A 21,319-nucleotide genomic window follows, 5' to 3' on the forward strand; every position below is an offset into this window, starting at 1 on the left:
AAATTTTTAAAAATTATTTGTCAACATTTTAAGGTCAAGAGAGTTCATTCCGACTAAAAGGAACCAGGGGACTCTGGAGAAATGGCGGATACAGGTCTGGGGCAGGAGTTAGATGGAAGGAGCCGCAAATGCTAAATGTGTGACAATTCAGAGTCAAAAAGAATACTGACAGTGATGGTGTGTCACATATTGAATTTTTAAAAATCCATGAATCCACAGTGATACGAAAAGGAGGGGTTGGGGGAGAGGGGAAGAATATCTTTCTTTTTTTAACAGAAAAATGATAACTAATGAGTATAGAAAGAAGTATAGAAAAATAACTATTTTACAATCACTTTTTTACATCACCATTGGTTGATGCCGGGCATGGTGGCTCACATCTATAATCCCAGCACTTTAGGAGGCCGAGGTAGGTGGATCACTTGAGGCCATGAGTTTGAAACCAGTTTGGCCACCGTGATGAAACCCCATCTCTACTAAAAATGCAAACATTAGCCAGGCATGGTGGCGGGCACCTGTAATTCCAGCCACTCAGGAGACTGACGCAGGAGAATTGCTTCAACCCCAGAGGTGGAGGTTGCAGTGAGCCAAGATCACATGACTGCACTTGAGCCTGGGCTAACAGAGCGAGACTCTGTCTCAAAAAAAAAAAAAAAAAAAAAAAAGAACCATTGGGTGAAAGTTGTTGGGGAACAAGGTCGTCACAGTTTCAAATATCACCCCACAGATTATTAAGTATAAAGGAGAAAATCATTTTTACAATTGAGAAATATGGTAGACCCATCTTAACTAAGGAATTAAAACTGATAGAACCAATTAGGGGACAAAAATGACATCATATCCTTCCTGATGGGAGCTAGTGTGAAGAACATAGCTTCACCCATGCAGTGTTCTTACTGAAAACATTTAACCTGTATCAAATAATTTGGAAACAGCCAGTTAGTCTAAGTCAAAGCACATTCCGCAAAACAGATGGCCTGGACTTTTCAAAAATGTCAGCATCATGAAAGATGAAATAAGAGAATAAAGAAGGTGGAAAACTTTCAGATGAAAGGAGACTAAAGAGGTATGGCAATGGGCCGGGCGTGGTGGCTTACACCTGTAATCCCAGCAGTTGGGGAGGCTAAGGCAGGTGGATCACAAGGTCAGGAGTTCGAGACTAGCCCGTCCAAGATAGTGAAACCCCGTCTCTACTGAAAATACAAAAATTAACCGGGCGCGGTGGCAGGTGTCTGTAATCCCAGCTACTCGGAAGGCTGAAGCAGGAGAATCACTTGAGCCCAAGGGGCGGAGGCTGCAGTGAGTCGAGATTGCACCAGTGCATTCCAGCCTGGGCAACAGAGCAAGACTCCGTCTCAAAAAAAAAAAAAAAAAAAAAGAGTCATGGCAATGTACAGTCACTGAATAGATCCTGGATTAAAAAATAACCATACACACACACATATATATAGTTATTTCATTATATATATAGTTATATAACCATTATTAGGATAATATGAGAAATTTGAACATAGAGTATATGTTAGATAATAGTATTGAGTCAGTGATCAATTTATTGAGTATGGAAATCATAATGTGATTATATAGAAGAACATCTTTGCTTCAGGAGATCATGCTAAATATTTAGGTAGATGGCTCAGCCAAAAAAGTGTGTGTGAGAGCGGAAGAAAAAGAGATAGAGGCAGAAATAGAAATAAAGGAAGTGTAGGCACAATGGCTCATACATGTAATCCCAGGGCTTTGGCAGGCTGAGGTGGGAGGATTGCTTGAGGCTGGGAGTTGGAGACCAGCCTGGGCAACATAGTAAAATCTTATCTCTACAAAAAACAAATAAATTAGCCAGGCACTAGGGCTCACATGTCTGTAATATCAGCAACTTAGGAGGCTGAGGCAGAAGGATCACTTGAGCCCAGGATTTCAAGAATACAGTGAGTCATGATTGTGCCACTGCACTCCAGCTTGGGCAACAGAGTGAGACTGTCTCTAAAAAGAAAGAATGAAAAAAAGACAGAAAGGAAATGCAGCAAAATTCTAACAAGTTGATGAACTAATCTAGCTAAGGGTATGCAGGTATTTATTGCACTATTCTCTGTACTTCTGTACATCTTGTGTTTTTTCTCAGAATAAAAGTTTGTAGGAAAACCCCCAGGACACTTTACATAAAATTCTGATTTCTGGATTTTTTAAAAAAGACTCTGGCTGGACATGGGGGGGGTCATGCCTGTAAACCCAGCACATTGGGAGACCAAGGCAGGAGGATTGCTTGAGCACAGGAGTTTGAGACCAGCCTGGGCAACAAGGAGAAACCCCATCTCTACAAAGAATACAAAGAATTGGCTGGGTGCGGTGGCTCACACCTGTAATCCCAGCACTTTGGGAGGCTGAGGTGGGTGGATGACCTGAGGTCAGGAGTTTGAGACCAGCCTGGCCAACATGGTGAAACCCCATGTCTACTAAAACCACAAAAATCAGCCAGGTGTGGTGGGCACCTGTAATCCCAGCTACTCAGGAGGCTGAGGCAGGAGAATCACTTGAATCTGGGAGGTGGAGGTTGCAGCGAGCCAAGATCGCATCACTGTACTCCAGCCTAGAAGACAGAGCAAGACTCCATCTCAAAAAAAAAAAAAAAAAAAAAGAATACAAAGAATTAGCCTGGTGTGGTGATGCATGCCTGTAGTCCCAACTATTCAGGAGGCTGAAGTGGGAGGATCACCTGAGCCCTGGAAATTGAGGCTGCAGTGAGGCCATCATTGTGCCACTGCACTCCAGCCTGGGCAACAGAGTGAGATCCTGTCTTACAAAAACAAAATGGAGGGGGGTGGTGGGCCTGGTGCAGTGGCTCATGCCTGTAATCCCAGCACTTTGGGAGGCCGAGGCAAGTGGATCACCTGAAGTCAGGAGTTCACAACTAGCCTGTCCAACATGGTGAAATCCCACCTCTACTAAAAATACAAGAAATTAGTTGGGCGTGGTAGTGGGTGCCTGTAATCCCAGTTACTCAGGAGGCTGAGGCAGGAGAATCACTTGAGCCTGGGAGGCAGAGGTTGCAGTGAGCCCAGATCACATCATTACACTCCAGCCTGGGTGACAAGACCAAGACTCTGTCTCAAAAAAAAAAAAAGACTGAAAACCCAGCACCCTAGGCTTGCAGTCTGTGGTGCTGAGCAGTGGCTGTCCACTTTAGATGAGACATGAGGACTCCAGTTTGCCCCAGTCTCCACCTCTCCATCTTGCCCTATATTCAGGCTGCTTCCCTCATTTATGTTAACAGTGTGATTCCACAGACATTTGGGTTTGTTAATCTATAATCCATAATAGAAAATGCTGACCTCAGCTAAAACAATAGACATATGTTATTAATCCACCTCAACAAGCCAATTAAACAATTTAAAGAGAGGGAGCCTAGAAATGACTCCTATTAGCAACAGCAGGACTAAATTCTTAAAGATGTTACAGGATTTTCCACAAGATTTTTTTGGTTGTTTTTGTTTTTTGTTTTTTTGAGACTGAGTCTCGCCCTGTTGCCCAGGCTGGAGTGCAATGGCTCTATCTTGGCTCACTGCAACCTCCACCTCCCGGGTTCAAGCGATTCTCCTGCCTCAGCCTCCCGAGTAGCTGGGGTTACAGGCACATGCCACCAAACTTGGCTAATTTTTTGTATCTTTAGTAGAGATGGGGTTTCACCATGATGGCCAGGCTGGTCTCAAACTCCTGACCTCATGATCCACCTGCCTCAGCCTCCCAAAGTGCTGGGATCACAGGCATGAGCCACTGTGGCTGGCCAAGGTTTTTACTGAGTTAGGAAACACTCCTTCAGCTAATATTTGAGGAGCAGAAGCCCTTCCAACTGTGAAAGTTCTAATTAGATTCTAAAGCTAGCGAGCATTTACATGGTACTCTGTTAGCATTTAGTGGATGTGGCCCTAGCACAGAGCATATTCAATTAAGCACTTAATAAATGCTTTGGATAACAGGCAACTTTGACAGTCCTGCTTCTTAGAGCATGTGCCTGTCACCATGATGGTAATGTGCCCAGCAGGATTTCTGGTCTGCTCTTTGAAGACAGTGAGCCTCTTGGGGGTACTGTGTGAAGAGCTTTGTCTCTAGCGCCTCCATTGGCCACAGCACCACGTTAAAATCTCACCTTCTGCCTTTCCGTCTGTGCTTTCCTCTTCTATACTATTACTCCCTTTGACTCTCTACTTTCCTGCCCTTGCATCCTTGAGGCTGCTTGACTGCTGTTAGATGTTTGACCCAAGAGCCCTCTGCTCTCCTCAGCAAAAATTCAGCAAAGCAATGCCAAACAGGGACATAAATCATAGCAATAAGGTGGGCCAGGCTCCAGGAAGCACTAGAGCTTGCCCAAGGTCGCTCCACAGCTTCAAGCATGATCAGAAACTGAAGTCCCATGGCCGGATGTGATGGCTCATCCCTGTAATCCCAGCACTTTGGGAGGCCAAGGGAGGCGGATGACGAGATCAGGAGTTTGAGACCAGCCAGGACAACACAGTGAAACCCTGTCTCTACTAAAAATACAAAAATTAGCTGGGTGTGGTGGCGTGCCCCTGTAATCCTATCTACTGGGGAGGCTGAGGCAGGAGAATCACTTGAACCCAGGAGGCGGAGGTTGCAGTGAGCCAAGATTGCAGCACTGCACTCCAGCCTGGGCAGCAGAGTGAGACTGTCTCCAAAAAAAAAAAAAAAAAGAGAGAGAAGGGAGGGGGAGGGGAGGAGAGGGGACCAGACTGCTGAAGTCCCTAACTGCAGCTCCTGTCCCCATTCAGTCACACAGCCCCTGTCCCTTCTAGAAGGCTACTGATGAAAGTGGACAGCAGGGAAAAAAGGGATGTTCTGGACATTCAGAAGGTTACTACTATTCATGATGAATTAAAATCAAATGAGAGCATACTTCTGGCATCTAGGATACACTCAACAGTCCCACTCACCCACACCCCATGCACCTTTTTTCATTTCTTTCCCCCAAAGAGTCATTTTACACATTTTTTCTAATCACTTACCAATGAAATTTTAATATCACAAATATACTATATATCTGTATATGAACCATATGTATATCTGTGCTTTAAACAATAAAAAAGTTAGACTTTTTTGTCACCTGCCAAGAACCAATTTTCCCCCTTTAGGAGTGACCTTGTTCTCATTATTAATCTCTGCATTACGTTGTGATATTTATAATTAATTTTCAAATGGACATTTCCCCTCATGCTTATTCTCATCTTTGTAGGTGGCAAACCATAACTTTTAGCCTTCTAAAATAGTCCATAGGGTTATGGAATGAGAGATGGAAAGAACTGCTGCTCCAGCTAGAATCTGTACTCAGGCCTCCACAGAAGCCACGAATCTCACAGCTAAGGCCTTGCTGGAGAATGGGCAGTATAAATTCTGAGGACCAGTCATGGGGAGACTTCAGAGTATGGTGTTTGGTATAAAGTGATGGATGGTTCTGGTACGGGCAAACCACATGGCATGAACCTGGGGACAGAGAGAACTGTTTCTGCATTCCAGCCTACTGACCGGGACGCCTTGGCAAATCATTAACCACACTGAATCCATTGGTAAAACGGGATAACAATATCTACCTTCTAAGGTTGTTAGCAGTGTAATTTGTGCATCCCAGGTAACAACGACACTTGGCAGTTTGTCCAGATTTACTAGGTCCCTTGCCCCTACCTGCCACAGAGCAGTAGATGATTCCTTCTCTTTGTCTCTCTTGTTTTTCTTGTTTTCTGGAGGGAGACCTGTCACAGACAATGTCCCAGCTGCTGCTCTCAGCCCTTGACCAATGCTGGTCTAATATATTTTAACGCCCCCATACCACCTGCCATAGGTAGAACATCTGCCCAGAGATCCCACAGTGACACTGTCCTGTCCTTAACCTCCAACTCCGCTAGGAGCATCTACTTTTTCTGCCACTGCTGGCTGAAATTCTTTCTTTCCTCTTCCTACCATTTTCATTCCACAGAGAGAAGATTCAGCAGCATAGGGGCTTGGGGCCTTAGTAACTCAATTATTCTGTTGTATTACACTGTATTTGTATGGTTTGTATTTGTTTTGTATTGGTTTGTATTACTTTGTATTTGTATGGTTTGTATTTGTTTTGAAACACATAGCCCTTTCCTTGCTCCTTTCCGGACACACAGATATTCCCCTAAGGGGCTGTGTGGAGTTCAAGTGCATCCGCCTGCTTTATGCAGAACCACTGCCCACTTTCCACCACAGGGCCTGTGATGCTCCAGCCCATCATGCCTGACTTCTTGATTTTTTTTTTTTTTTGGATACAGTGTCTTAATCTGTTGCCCAGGCTGGAGTGTAGCCACACAAATCACGGCTCACTGCAGCCTTGACTCCCAGAACTCAGGTGATCCTCCCACCTCAGCTTCCTGAGTAGCTGGGACTACAGGTGCATGCCACCACACCCAGCTAATTTTTCTATTTTTTGTAGAGATGGGGTTTCACCACATTGCCCCCTCTGGTCTTGAACTCCTGGGCTGAAGAGATCCGCACATCGGCCTCCCAAAATACTGGAATTACTGGCGTGAGCCACCACACCCAGCTCCTGACTTCTTGATTTAAGGTGATTTTCTTTCAGTTACATTGTCTCTCTCTGCAATCTGACTTCTGTTATGACCACCCTACCTCTCATCCAATAAATCCTTAATATATTTAAACCTGAGTTATGGAAAGGAGTTGAATTCACGTAGAGTCCATGTATCATACGCAAATCAGAAGACGGTGAATACCCTGGTGGAAGAAGTTCCACCCCATAGCTTGGAGCCCGCTGTGGATCCTGTTACAGAAAGATTAAGGAGAGTGTATGTAAAGAATCTAGCAGTCTCACTCGGTCACCCAGGCTGGAGCACAAGGGCACGATCTCGGTTCACTGGAGCCTCTGCCTCCCAGGTTCAAGCGATTCTCCTGTCTCAGACAGGAGTAGCTGGGATTACAGGCGCCTGGCACCACGCCTGGCTAGTTTTTGTGTTTTTGTGTTTTTAATACAGATGGGGTCTCACCATGTTGGCCTCAAGCTCCTGACCTCAGGTGATCCGCCCGTCTTGGCCTCCCAAAGTGCTAGGATTACAAGCGTGAACCACCGTGCCCGGCCTAAATTGTCTTTTTTTATGCAATGATATTGAAGTTTGGTATGGTTCAGGTTAGTAACTCAAGGTCATGGGTCCAGTAATTCTCTCCCTCCTCCAACATCAAGTTTTTTCTCTACTGGATTTATTTACAACTTTAGCATACAAATGTACTTCTCACTTGTAGTTAAAAACAGCAACCACAAAAAAACCTCTCTTCAGCCCACATCTTTACAAACACCTCTGCCCCATTTTTGTCTTCCTTTTATAATAAAACTCTTCAAAACAGTTGCCCATATCACTATCTCCACTTCGTTCTTCTCGTCTCTCTTAAACCTCTGCTGATGAAGGTTTCATTCCTCTCCACTCACACAGCTCTTGTCAAGGTCACCAAAGACCCTCACATGATCAAAGCCAATGGCTAATCCTAAATCTACTAATGGAGACCTCTGACACCACAGAGCATCCCCTCACTCTTGAGCTATCTTCTTCACTAAGCTTTTAAGAACACTGTGGTCAGGCGCAGTGGTTCACACCCATAATCCTAGCACTTTGGGAGGCCAAGGCAGGCGGATCGTTTGAGGTCAGGAGTTCGAGACCAGCCTGACCAACATGGTGAAACCCCATCTCTACTAAAAATACAAAAAGTGGCCAGGTGTAGTGGCAGGCACCTCTTATCCCAGCTACTTGGGAGGCTGAGGCAGAAGAATCTCTTGAACCTGGGAGGCGGAGTTTGCAGTGAGCTGAGATTGTGCCACTGGTGGCAGAGCGAGACTGTCTCCAAAAAATAAATAATAATGATAATAAAGAAAGAACATTGTTCTATGGGGTTTCCTACCATGCAGATCGCCTCTTCTTGCCTCCCTTGCTGGTTCCTTGTCATCTTCCTGACCCCCAAGGGCTGGGTACACTAAGCTTCCACCTTCAGTACCTGTCCCTCCATCCCACATGGTGACCACCTCCGGTCCCACAGCTTTAAATACCATCGATAAGCTTATGTACCCCAACTTTATCTGTCTCCAACCTGGACTTCTTCTGAATGCCAGACTTGTGTAGTCAACTGCCTACTTTACAAGTCTCTTTGGGTTCACAATTCAAACTTAACCTGTCCAAAACAGAGCTCTTTATTTCCTTTCCACCAACTTTGCACCTGGGTCTCTATCACAGTGAACGATCTCTTCATTCTTCCAGTCACTCAGTCAACAACCTTGAAATTGTTCTTGATTTCTCATCTAATCATTAGATTCCTATGTGCTCTTCTTTCAGAAGAAATCTAGAATATGACCTGATCCTGCTGGACCCTGGCTTCCCCCTTCCTTCTCTCCCTGGCCTGTTAGCACCCACTGGGCATCTTGGCCAAGACACTGGGGTTATTACCTGTGTTCCCTCAATATACTGTGCTTTCCACTTATGCACCTTTTCCTAGGATAGAGTGTCTGCCTGGAATGCCTTATCTCTCATTCCACGTTTCCCTAAACATTTCAAAGTTCAGCTCAAACATGCCCCCAGTCACTTTATTTTCACCATTCAACAAGCACCTAAAGAGTTCTTACCAGACAAGGGTACACATGCCCTGCTCACTGGAACCAGTCTATAAGGAGTGAGAGCCAAAGGGCAACTCATCTTACCTCCCTTCCAAGAGCCGAGCTGCTGAAAGACAGGGTGTACAACTTTGCATAAACATCATTGTAGGCACAACTGGGACTCTATGAGTATTTACTGAATCCATAAATGGAGAAAATAAAATGTTCATTCACCATACCCTCAATTTACCTACTCAGCAAATATTTATTAAGTATCTTTATTTTATAACAGAGAGGGTCTCACTCTGTCACCCAGGCTAGAGTACAGTGGCCTAATCATAGCTCACCACAGCCTTGAACTGCTGGGCTTAAGCAATCCTCTTGCCTTGGCCTCCTTCCTAAGTAGCTAGGACCACAGGCATGCACCACCATGCCCAGTCTAGTACATATTATGTGTTAGGAATATCACACAACTCTGAAAAGTTACAGCTTTAAAGAACAGACTCTACCTCTAATCTAGTCCCACCACTTCATAGAGATCGGGGGTGTCTACGTCTGTGCACTTAATCTGGAGAGTGGGGTGCTGCATGCTTTGAAATCAGGATCATGTGCACACAACCCCATCCTTTGGAGGATATCAATATTCAGTTCAGAGAACACATTTGACTTCCCAATTTATTAGCAACATCCACCTTTTTTTTTTTTTTTTTTGAGAGGGAGTCTCGCGCTGTCGCCCAGGCTGGAGTGCAGTGGCCGGATCTCAGCTCACCGCAAGCTCCGCCTCCCGGGTTTGCGCCATTCTCCTGCCTCAGCCTCCCGAGTAGCTGGGACTACAGGCGCCCGCCACCTCGCCCGGCTAGTTTTTTGTATTTTTTAGTAGAGACGGGGTTTCACTGTGTTAGCCAGGATGGTCTCGATCTCCTGACCTCATGATCCGCCCGTCTCGGCCTCCCAAAGTGCTGGGATTACAGGCTTGAGCCACCGCTCCCGGCCAACATCCACCTTTTTTAAGAGCTTATTTTGTTAACTTTTTTTTTTCAATCCAACAATAACATTTTTGGGAGGCCTAGATGTGCCAACTAGTGTGCTTTGGGGATACAGAGCTACAGAGGCAAGGTCTCCATCCTGGAAGAACTCAATTAATTTGGGGAGCTATCACTGTTAATGTAGTATTGATAAAGTGTGGTGAGAGATTTGAAAGGAGCATTCACAAAAGTAATCTTCAGAATCAGAAAAAGTATCTTTCTGCAAGAAACAGATTTTCTTTCAGGTCAATGAACCCTTTGAAATGTAATGATCACCTCCTCCCCTAGGAAAGCCTGAGGAAGAGAGAATGCCTACCGGCCTCTCCCTGTGTACAGAGAGGGTAAGGGTAGAGTGACCCGGGCAGGGGGATGGTCAGACACTGCAGGTCTCACCCCTGCCTATGGGAGCACTCCCCTGGGGGACTTGGGAAGCATCTCCTCTCAATACATAATATCCTGTTGGCTAAGAACATTCCAAACCTAAATAGAGAAGTTGCCCTGTTATCCACCCATTTCAATTTGTCCAAAGCTTGCTGCTTTCCATTTAGGTTCCTTATCTAGAAGTGACCCCACACACTTATCCATGGGTAAAAGATTTGTAGAGTGATCTGGAGAAACTGCAGAAGCAGGAATAATAGTAAATCCCCTGGAAGTTTCACTCATCTGTCTCTCACCATGTTGCTCTTCCCTTGTCATGTAGTTAGTTATACAGGTCAGAACACAGAGGCCATAACTGAAACAAAGTTGACCTCCACGGTATTCATTACATGTCACCTTTCACATTGGGATTTGGATTTCACCTTCACAGAAGTTCTGTAAAGAAGTCTCTCCATTAGAGGCACACACACTTTTAGCTTGTAATAAATACCTTTCCCCCCCTCCGATATCATGGTATTTTTAGGGTTAACTAATAAACATTTGAAAAGTGATCAGACCAGTCTCGTTGGATCATGCCTGTAATCCCAGCACTTTAGGAGGCCAAGGTGGGAGGATCGCTTGAGGCCAGGAGGTCCAGACCAGCCTGGCCAACATAGCGAGATCCCATTTCTACAAAACATTAACAAAAAATAGAAAGTGATCATTTCACTTCTTTAAGAAGAACACTTCTTTTTAGAAATGAGACATGATGATGCTCAGCAGTAAATATATATGAGGTGTAATGAGACCTGTGAGCTTCCTGGCAGTGTGAAAACAGGTAAATGGTTAATTCTCTTAAAAGACTGAGTATACCAATAGAAAATACCTTAGAAGTTTAAAAATCAACAATGCTAGGCAAAATTGAATTGTCTTACATTCCTATACTATCAAATTGTGATGGTCCTTGAAAACCCAGGTCTACAGGTGGGAAACTATTGAGAAGAAAAATAAAATATACCATAGCATCTCTAAAAGTGAATGCCACCTTACCTGGCACTTTTGTTTCTGCTTTCTAGTTCATTATATAATTAGTGACTTGTGCACAGATATCCCATTTGTGTCACTGAAGTCAAAAGGCTATGAAGTAAGATGTAACCATGTCCCATGACATTCTTTTAACATAACATGACTCACTTTATTTCTTTCATCCCTAAAAATTCACTTTAAAGAAAAAGTGGAGCCTGGAGCAGTGGCTAGAACCTGTAATCCCAGCTACTCAGGAGGCTGAGGCAGAAGGATGGCTTGAGCCCAGGAGTTCCAGGCTGCAGTGAGGTATGACCACATCGCTGCACTCCAGCCTGGGTGACAGAGTGAGATCCTGTCTGGAAAAAGAAAAAAGGAAAAGTGAATCAATTACCTTGAGCATTCGGATTTCCCGAAGGGCGATTTTCTTTATGACAGGGTCGTCTTCTGATTCCAGAAACTTCTTGATGGCCACAATCTGGCCCGTGTCCCTATTTCTACATTTGAAAACAACTCCATAGGATCCTTCTCCAATTTTCCCAATTTTTTCATACTTCTCCATCATAGAGGAATAAATCTTAAAATGGATCTTCAGCTGGGAGTGGTGGCTCACGCCTGTAATCCCAGCACTTTGGGAGGCTAAGGCAGGCAGATCACCTGAGGTCAGGAGTTCGAGACGAGTCTGGCCAACATAGTGAAACCCCGTCTCTACTAAAGATACAAAAAATTAGCCGGGTGTAGCGATGGGCGCCTGTAATCCCAGCTACTCAGGAGGCTGAGGCAGGAGAATCGCGAGAACCCAGGAGGCGGAGGTTGCAGTGAGCCGAGACAGCACCACTGCACTCCAGCCCGGGCGACAGGGCTAGACTCCGTCAAAAAAACAAACAAACAAAAAACAGATCTTCACATAGTTTGAAAACGTCGCTTATAAAATATTGGCACGAACGGACTGCACTAGAGCCCCACCCAACGATGAGTGCTCGTCACGGGCCTAGAACAGAACAGGACATGTTAAGGAACGAAGCGTGGACCCGTGTCGGCAATGGCAACGCGATCAGGAGTAACAGCCTAGAGTTAGCTGCCTCCAATAACCCAATTTTAATCGCCCGTTAAATACCCTGTAAGTTAAAATGTAACTTGCCATCCTAAAACGAGCCGAGCTGTAAGATAATCTATCTTTTTAACGTTATCGTTCATCCGATCTAAGACACCTGAGCTGGCTGGAGCACGGGGAGAGCTAAGGGCTTCCCCGGTTCTAATTTCGGGTCTCATTTCCCTGCGGCAAGAAGACACCTCCCGGCTCTCCCCGGGGCGGCGGCGAGGCTGGGCCGCAGGGGACCACCACGCGCCCCTAGTCCGCGGGACCGGGAAAACCCTCCCGCGCCCGGACGTGCCCCGCAGCCGCGCCGCGCAGCGTGCAGCGGTGCCACGTGTTGGCCCGGCACTGCCCGCGCTCCTAGCCCGCCCGGGACTCACCGCGCCGCGGCAGTCTGGGCCGGGCCTGGCTCCCGCCTCGCCTTCTTTCGCCCGGCTCGGCTCGGTTCGGCGTGCCTCGGCCGGAGATCCCTATGGGAACCGGCCCCCGCCCCGGGTCGGCCTGGGCGGGGCCGCAGCGCCCCCGCTTCCCACCCCCTGCCCGGCCCAGCCCGGCCGCCGTCCCGGCTGCAGGAAAGGGCCCCGGGGGGCCGCCCTTAGTCCACAGGAGCTGTCCTGACCGCGGGCCGAGTCCCTGCACGTCCTGCTGCCGGGAGAGCAGACCTGCTAGATTTGCAAACTTCCGCAGGCCGTGCAAAGCGCAACTGTAACCGCGTCTGCGGGGAAGACGCCTGCGCTAGGAGCCCCTCCTGAGCGGTCCACATTTCCCTGGAACAGCCGTCCCCCCACCTCAGAACCGCGGTTATTCCCTTTGGTCCCTTGGAGGCAGCTTCTGTGTCTGTGCAGATCAGTGCTGCGGCGTCAGTGAATGAATGAGAGGGAGAAAGGAAAGAAGAGGAAGGCGTGACCGCAGAAATTGGTTAAAGTCAGCACTTTCCTCCTACAGCAGGGAAGGTTCCACTGTAGTCTTCTGCTGTGGGACCCTTCTGGTGTGGGAGGTGGAAGCTTACAGAGCCTGCCTTAATTGTTTTCGGTTCCTTTCCCCCATCCTTCTTCCGACGGACTCCTGCTGCTCTGATCTGACACACTGGCAGGAAGCGGATGGACCTGTGGAAATCATGAAATCATGTCAGTTGCCACTGGGCAGACTGCCTCACACTTTGTCATCCGCCCCGTTCCCGGTGCCAGCATCAATGCGGGTATTTGCCCTGGAAGCAGTACCCGAGGAGAGAAAATTAACACAGTGTCTATGAAACGGGAGTCAATCCCGTGTCAAGCAGCATGCTACTAAATGTAAACCCAGGTAGGGTTCAGAAAGGAGCCTGGAGCTGAGGAGGGAGGGCTGGTGGTTGCCCTGGAAACCCAGTACAGGGATGGCCTAGAGGTGGTCTGTGAACAGAAATTGTTTGCAAATGGCAACCACTGATCTGTTTTCTGTCTCTATAGTTTTGCCTTTTCCAGAATGTCATGAAAATGGAATCAGACCGTATGTAGCCTTTTGAGGATAGTGGATCTCCCCCGCCACCCCAACTCTAGTGAGCTTTCAGATGAGATTGTAGCCGCAGATGACAATGTAAGTTCAATCTTGTGAGAGACCTTGAGCCAGGAGCACCCAGCTAAGCCATACCTGGGTTCCTGACCTCTAGAAACTGAAATATGTTTGCTGTTATGTTTTGGGGTAATTTGTTATGCAGCCATATATATCTAACACAGAAGCCCTTTTATTAATAGGAGGCTGAGAAAGTTCACTTTCATTCCTAGTTTGCTTAGTTGTGTTTTTGTTTGCTTTTTAAAATTATGAATGGACATTGAATTTTATCAAATGCATTTCTTCATCTATTGAGATGATCATTTGCTTTTTCTTTCTTTTCTTTTCTTTTCTTTTCAACTGAGAGGGGGTCTCGCTCTGTCACCCAGGCTGGAGTGCGGTAGTGTTATCACTGCTCACTGTACCCTTGAACTCCTGGGCCTAAGCAATCCTCCTACTTCTGCCAGGCCTGAGTAGCTGGAATTATAGGTGTTCACCACCTAATTGTTTTTATGTAGTCTGTTGATACAGTGAATTACATTGATTTTTAGATGTTAAACCAACCTTTTGTTCCTGGGATAAACCCAACTTATTTATGATTTTATCATTTTAATATATTGCCGGGCACGGTGGCTCACGCCTGTAATCCCAACACTTTGGGAGACCGAGGCGGCGGATGACGAGGTCAGGAGATGAGACCATCCTGGCTAACACGGTGAAACCCCATCTCTACTAAAAAAATACAAAAAATTAGCCGGGCTTGGTGGTGGGCGCCCGTAGTCCCAGCTACTCAGGAGGCTGAGGCGGGAGAATGGCGTGAACCCGGGAGGCGGAGCTTGCAGTGAGCCGAGATTGTGCCACTGCACTCCAGCCTAGGCAACGGAGCGAGAGTCCGTCTCAAAAAAGAAAAAGAAAAAAAAAATGTATATGTATATATATATATATATATATATTTTTTTTTTTTTGCTGGATTTGATCATTAATATTTTATTGGAAATTTTTATATTCATGTTTTGAGAGATATTGATGTATAGTTTTCTTGTAATGTCTGCTAATTTTGGCATCAGGATAATACTGATTTCAAAAAATGAGTTGGGAAGTGTTTCTCTTCCCTTTTATTTTCTAGAGATGTTTATATTAAATTGGTATTATTAATTCCTTAAATGTTTGGAAGAATTTTTTTTTTTTTTTTTTGAGACAGTCTTGCTCTTTCATCCAGGCTGGAGTGCAGTGGTGCGATCTTGGCTCACTGCAACCTCCGCCTCCTGGGTTCAAACAATTCTCCTGCCTTGGCCACCCAGGTAGCTGGGATTACAGGCATGTGCCATCACTCTCGTTGTTTTTTTTTTTTTTTTTTTTTTTTTTTTTTGTATTTTTTGTAGAGATGAGGTTTCACCACGTTGGCCAGGCTGGTCTTGAACTCCTGACCTCAGATTATCTGCCCGCCTTGGCCTCCCAAAGTGCTGGGATTATAGGTGTGAGCCACTGTGCCTGGCATTTGGAAGAATTTGCCAGTAAAGTCACTTAGGTCTAGAGTTTTCTTTGTTGAAATTGTTTTAATTACAAATTCTATTTTTAAAATAAAATATTCAGGATGTCTAATTCTTCTTCAGAAAGCTTTGGTAGTTTGTGTCTTTCAAGGTGTCTGTTTCACCTAAAGAATTAAATTTCTAGGCATTAAGTTGTTCAATATAATAATATTACATTATTACTATTTTAATGTCTGTAAGATCTATAGTAGTGTTCTAGATTTTATTCTCAATATTGGTAAATTTTGTCTCCTTTAAGGCCTATCAATTTTATTGATCTTTTAAGAAAACACCAGCTTTTGATTTAATTGATTTCCTCTATTGTTTATCTGTTTTTCAATTTTATTAATTTCATCTCTTTATTATTTTCTTCCTTTGCTTGCTTGGTTTTAGCTTTTCTTTTCTTTTTTTTTTTGTTTTTTTGAGATGGAGTCTCGTTCTATTGCCCAGGCTAGAGTGCAGTGCTGAGATCTTGGCTCACTGCAGCCTCCGCCTCCAGGGTTCTAGCAATTCTCCCGCCCTAGCCTCTCGGGTAGGTGGGATTACAGGCGTGCGCCACCACACCCGGCTAATTTTTGTATTTTTTAGTAGAGAAGGGGTTTCGCCATGTTGGCCAGGCTGGTCTCAAACTCCTGACCTCAAGTGATCCACCCACCTCGGCCTCCCAAAGTGCCAGGATTACAGGTGTGAGCCACTGCACCTGGCCTAGATACTTTTTCTAGGTTGTTTTGTTTATTTGTTTGTTTTTAAGATGTAAGCTTAAAACATTAATTTTAGATCTGTGTGTGTGTGTGTGTGTGTGTGTGTGTGTGTGTGTGTGTGTGTGTGTGTGTAGAGGTCTCACTCTGTTGCCCAGGCTGGAGTGCAGTGGCCTAATCACAGCAACCTTAAACTCTTGGGTTCAGGCTCTCCTGTAGCTAGAACTACAGGCTCACACCACCCCACTTAGCTAATTTTTTTACTTTTTTGTAGAGATTGGGGTATCTCTATGTTGCCCAGGCTGGTCTCAAATTCCTGCCTCAAGCAATCTTTCCATCTCGGCCTCCCAGAGTGCTGAGATTATAGGCATGAACCACCATGACTGACCTGTTTCCTTTTCTAATGTAAGCTTTTTTTTCTTTCTAAGACAGTCTTGCTCTGCCACCCAGGCTGGAGTTCAGTGGTGCAATCTCGGCTCACTGCAATCTCTGCCTCCCAGGCTCAGGCGATCCTCTTGCCTCACCCTCCCAAGTAGGTGTGCCACCACGCCTGGTTAATTTTTGCATTTTTTGTAGAGACAGGGTTTCACCATATTGCCTAGGCTGGTCTCCAACTACTGAGCTCAGGTAATCTGCCTGCCTCAGCCTCCCAAATTGCTGGGATTACAGGCATGAGCCACTGCACCCCGCCTTCTAATATAAGCCTTTAATGCCATATTTTTTCCTGTAAGCACCACTTTAAATACATCACAGAAATCTTGATATGTTGTATTATCATTTTCATTCAGTTCAAAATATTTTCTTTCTTTTTTTTTTTTTTTTTTTTTTGAGATGGAGTCTCACTCTGTCACCCAGGCTAGAGTGCAATAGCATGATCTCAGCTCACTGCAACCTCTGCCTCCCGGGTTCAAGCTATTCTCCCACCTCATCCTCCCAAGTAGCTGGAACTACAGGCACGCACCACCACACCCAGCTAATTTTTGTATTTTTAGTACAGACAGGGTTTCATCATGTTGGCCAGGCTGGTCTCAAACTCCTGACCTTGAATGATCCTCCTGCCTTGGCCTCCCAAAGTGCTGGGATTACGGACCTGAGCCACCATGCCTGGCCCAAAAATATTTTCCTTGTGTCTTCCTTTTTGACTCATGGGTTATTTTTGTAGTGTGTTAATTTCTAACTATTTGGAGATTTTTAAAGATATCTTTCTGTTATTGATTTCAGTTTAATTCCATTATTTTCAGAGAACTCACTTTATATGACTTAAATTCTTTGAAATGTTTTATTTTGTTTTATGACCCAGAAAGAATATGGTCTATGTTCATGAATGTTTCTTTTTGACAATTTAAAAAAATATTTTGAAATGAAGTGAGAATGTCAGTGTGAATTTCCCCAGAGCTGCATCGTCTGAAGTTCATACCAGGTTAAATCAAGTTTGTGTGGAAAATTAACTTTATGGACTCCACAAGGTTCAGTACCCAAAGAGCCTGGAACTGTGCCAGGCCTAGTGGTAGTTAAAGTGGGAGCCAGTGTACTGGTTATTTATGCCCAAGTAGGCAGTGAACCAGAAAGCTAGCATGAGTTGCAGCTGCAAATTGTTTTGTTTGGAGGAATTTGAAACAAAATATTAGAGAACAACTTTAAAAAGGAGATAAACAGTCGCTGTCACCACTTAGCACGAAAGAGAGAAGGTAACATGGCCTCTAGACTAGTCAAACTGACAGTCCTTTCTGTTGGCAGGTGCGACACTGGTTTTGATATCAAAGAAGTATATCCTGGAAAGTATAGCTCTTGGGAATCTCAGAAATGGTCTGTTCTGTGGGGGCTTTTTCTCAAGCCAGTGCAAAGTGAAACAGCATTATATTCTGCTAACAGTGATCTTTTCTTTGCAGTTCTGTATAATTAGCAAGAACACTTCAGTGTTCTTAGAACAGTACAAACCGTACTATGGTATTTTAATCGTTTAAAGAAAAATAAACATTCAGTAGAGTAACACATAGTCATAGAAAAAGCCTGGAATTTGGAGTCAGAAGACCAGGATTTCTAGCTTCTTCCTGGTGTTTGATCTTATGCAAGATAATTACTATTGCCTATACAATAACAATATTATTTAATGAGTGCTTACTTTGTGGCAGGCATTATGCTAAGAATATTTGACCCATGAGCCTCACAGTAACCCCAGGAGATAGGCAGTAATATTATCCTGAGCTTTCAGATGACTCTCATTGAGTCAGAGAGGAAAAGTAACTAGCCTAAGGACACCCAGCTAGTGAACTGTGAAGTCAGTATTGGAATGCAGGCAGTTTGACTCCAGAATCTTTTCTCCCAACCATTTTGCTAATACTACCTAATGCATTGGGGTGGTTGGCAGGATTATTGAGTTAATGTGTAGGACATTGAGAGCTGGTGCAAAGCACTTAAAATGATGCACAGTGTGGCACCTTCCTTTTTTGTTTTTAGGCTACTGGGAAGATGAGTCTTGTCTATATGCTTCCTTCTCATGGTAGCTCAGCAACTTCATGTGTGTGCAGCTCCAGCACCAGGAGAATGAACTTCCATGAGATTGGGCAGAATACTGAAGCCTCATCTGAGTGCAGAACCCAGGGCCAATGCTTGAAGCTTGTTTTTTTTTTTTTTGAGATGGAGTCTCGCTTTGCTGTCCAGGCTGGAGTGCAGTGGTGCGATCTTGGCTCAGTGCAACCTCTTTATCCTGGGTTCAAGCCATTCTCCTGCCTCAGCCTCCTGAGTAACTGGGATTACAGGCATCTGCCACCACGCCTAGCTGATTTTTTGTATTTTTAGTAGAGACGGGGTTTCACTATGTTGGCCAGGCTGGTCTCGAACTCCTGACCCCATGATCTGACTGTCTTGGCTTCCCAAAGTGCTGGGATTACAGGCATGAGCCACCATGCCTGGCCAGCCTTTTTTTTCCCCCAGTTATGTTGTAAGGAAAGGGGAGTTGAGTCAATGTCATCTTAAAATGACACTCTACAGCAGCTTGAGGAAATACTTGAATTTACTGTCTCTGTTTTAAGTGGAATTGGGAAAGAAATTGATTCTAGAGTCCATACAGACAAAAGCTAATAAGTACCATTTAGGGACACATTTCAGTCTCAGTATCCACATTATCTCTGATCTTTATGACAATTTTACATAGATTTGTTAACTGACTGGGATTATTAACTGGCCTATTTTATGAAAGAAGAAGCTGAGGCTCTGAGAGATTGATCAATAGAGACAAAGTCACCCTGTTATCAAGGGCTGAACACAGGTTTCAAGCCCAACTCTGCCTATTTCCAAAGCCCGTGTTCTTGCGGTGGTGAATAGAGTTAGAACAACTAAGAATGCCTTGAGAAGGATCCTCTGTCCGTGGATGCCCTAGAGAGCTAACAGCGGGGCAGACCTGCCGGTCCAATCCAAATTTACAACATCCTGAAGAGAAGCCAGGTGTCAGCTGCATTCTTCTTGACCAGTCACTGCTAGAATGTTACAAAGCCAGGCATGCAAATAACTTTCCCCTTACCTGGAGATAGAAAAGAATGCTGAATTGGCCAGGCACGGTGGCTCATGCCTGGCTCACCATATATAAAGTATAAAGCTCACCATATATAAAGTACAATAAAGGCCAGGCGCAGTGGCTCACGCCTGTAATCCCAACACTGTGGAAAGCTGAGGCGGTGTGGTCAGGAGTTTGAGACCATCCTGGCCAACATGGTAAAACCCCATCTCTATTAAAAATACAAAAATTAGCCAGGCATGGTGGTGCATGCCTGTAATCCCAGCTACTCTGGGAGGTGGAGCTTGCAGTAAGCTGAGATTGTGCCACTGTACTCCAGCCTGGGTGACAGAGCAAGACTCCATCTCAAAATAAATAAATAAATACAATAAATATTTAAAAGGAAAAAATACATACAGAATAACTAAGGTTAATCAGAGAATGGAGACATTTTACTTTACTATTGGCTGAGCCTGTTTATAAAATCAGAGATGATAGGCTCCTTTTATAATTGATTTTCCCAGATTTACATTGATTCAGCAGTCTTTTTTTTTTTTTTTTTTTTTTGAGATGGAGTCTCGCTCTGTCACCCAGGCTGGAGTACAGTGGTGCAATCTCGGCTCACTGCAACCTCTGCCCCCTGGGTTCCAGTGATTCTCCTGCCTCAGCCTCCCAGGTAGCTAGGACTACAGGCATGTACCATCATGACTAGCTAATTTTGTATTTTTAATACAGACGGGGTTTCACTGTGTTGGCCAGGCTGGTCTCGAACTCCTGACCTCAAGTGATCTGCCTGCCTCGACCTCCCAACAGTGCTGGGATTACAGATGTGAGCCACCACACCTGGCCTCTTTTCTGAGTCTTATTAACACTGTTTTTGCATTTCCAGGTTTTCAAAGAACCACCCAGTACTTTCATCAACAAACCCACATGCCAGGAGAGCTCAGCAATATTAACACTAAAGCCCTGGAAGGCTTATGTGGCTAGCCCTGGGCTCCCAGTGAGTGAGTCAATGAATATGATCCTCTCCAGGAAATAAGTCTCAAAACCTCAAGTTGCACATCTATTTGCCACTTTGGACAGTTGGTTGCTAACCATACTTAATCATAAGGCTATCTATGAACATTTCTGCACTATCATGACCTTGGCATCATTATATTCTAGGGAAAAGCCCTGCAAAAGGTAACTTTTTGAGATTGAATAAATAGGAAAGAACATTAATTACTCTCTGAGTTTAGCTTAAAACTGTAACACAGAATCAGCAGTTTGGAAAGCCAACTTTTCCTGCTGACATGTGTCAGACACCATGCTGGGCACTGGAGACTCAGAAGCCACTTTGTCGAGATGAAACACTGTATCTCCTTGCAGAGCAAACCCTCCTGCCTCCCCCTCAGAGGGGTTCCTCCATGGAGGAAACTAGATAGGAGGACTTAGAGGGCTGGTGTTTACATTGTACTTTTTGTTTTGAAAAACACTTCACAAGAGTCTGTGAAGGAGAGAGGGCACATCTGGCATTTGAGGAAGCAGATACAGAAAATTTAAATGACTCATTCAGAGTCCAAAAGCAAATTTATGACAACAAACAGGCCTAGAACCTGGGTCTTAATTTCAAGTTGCATTCTTCTCACACTACTGTGCAGTTGACTTCAAATTAGGTAGCTCTAATTTTGGTTAAAGAAATATAAATCTACCTTAAAGGAACCCAATATTAAAATAGAAACATCCTTAATATTGTATGACAAAATGGGGAGGAGGGGAGGAAAGGGCAGGAAGTATGAATTATTTGCATTTAAAAATATTTCTCACTTTACGTAAAATACACTTAGATTTCTTTTCATACAGATTATCTTAGAAATTTATCCATTCCTTTTTTTTTCTTTGAAATGCTTTCATTATATTTTCTTGTGGTGAAAAACACGTAACATTAAATTTACTACCTTTTTTTTTTAGA

At 44.6% G+C, this 21,319-nt stretch overlaps 1 protein-coding gene and 1 long non-coding RNA gene across 6 annotated transcripts in view; one reads left to right on the top strand and one right to left on the bottom strand.

The window, feature by feature from the left end:
• Positions 1-13,196, bottom strand: part of CDKL1 (cyclin dependent kinase like 1) — a 67,267-nt gene extending 54,071 nt beyond the window's left edge. For 2 of the 5 annotated variants that reach the window (XM_073997362.1, XM_073997360.1), the window contains exons 1-2: positions 12,502-12,569; positions 11,420-12,016 (exon numbers count right to left, since the gene is read on the bottom strand). In XM_073997362.1, the coding sequence (XP_073853463.1) occupies positions 11,420-11,590 (171 nt within the window). In that variant the 5' untranslated portion in view covers positions 11,591-12,016; positions 12,502-12,569. Of the gene's footprint in view, positions 1-11,419; positions 12,570-12,783 lie in introns of those variants that run through there. The other 3 variants (XM_065548793.2, XM_015453766.4, XM_073997361.1) reach the window with 3 other exon arrangements.
• On the top strand, positions 12,719-13,609 carry LOC135971977 (uncharacterized). The gene is made up of 2 exons (XR_010588474.2): positions 12,719-13,423; positions 13,567-13,609. It is a non-coding gene; the product is annotated as an uncharacterized lncRNA (long non-coding RNA).
• The last annotated feature ends 7,710 nt before the right edge of the window (positions 13,610-21,319 follow it).

This window comes from Macaca fascicularis, chromosome 7 (assembly GCF_037993035.2).
Source record: "Macaca fascicularis isolate 582-1 chromosome 7, T2T-MFA8v1.1".
In the NCBI taxonomy this organism is placed as follows: Eukaryota; Metazoa; Chordata; class Mammalia; order Primates; family Cercopithecidae; genus Macaca; species Macaca fascicularis.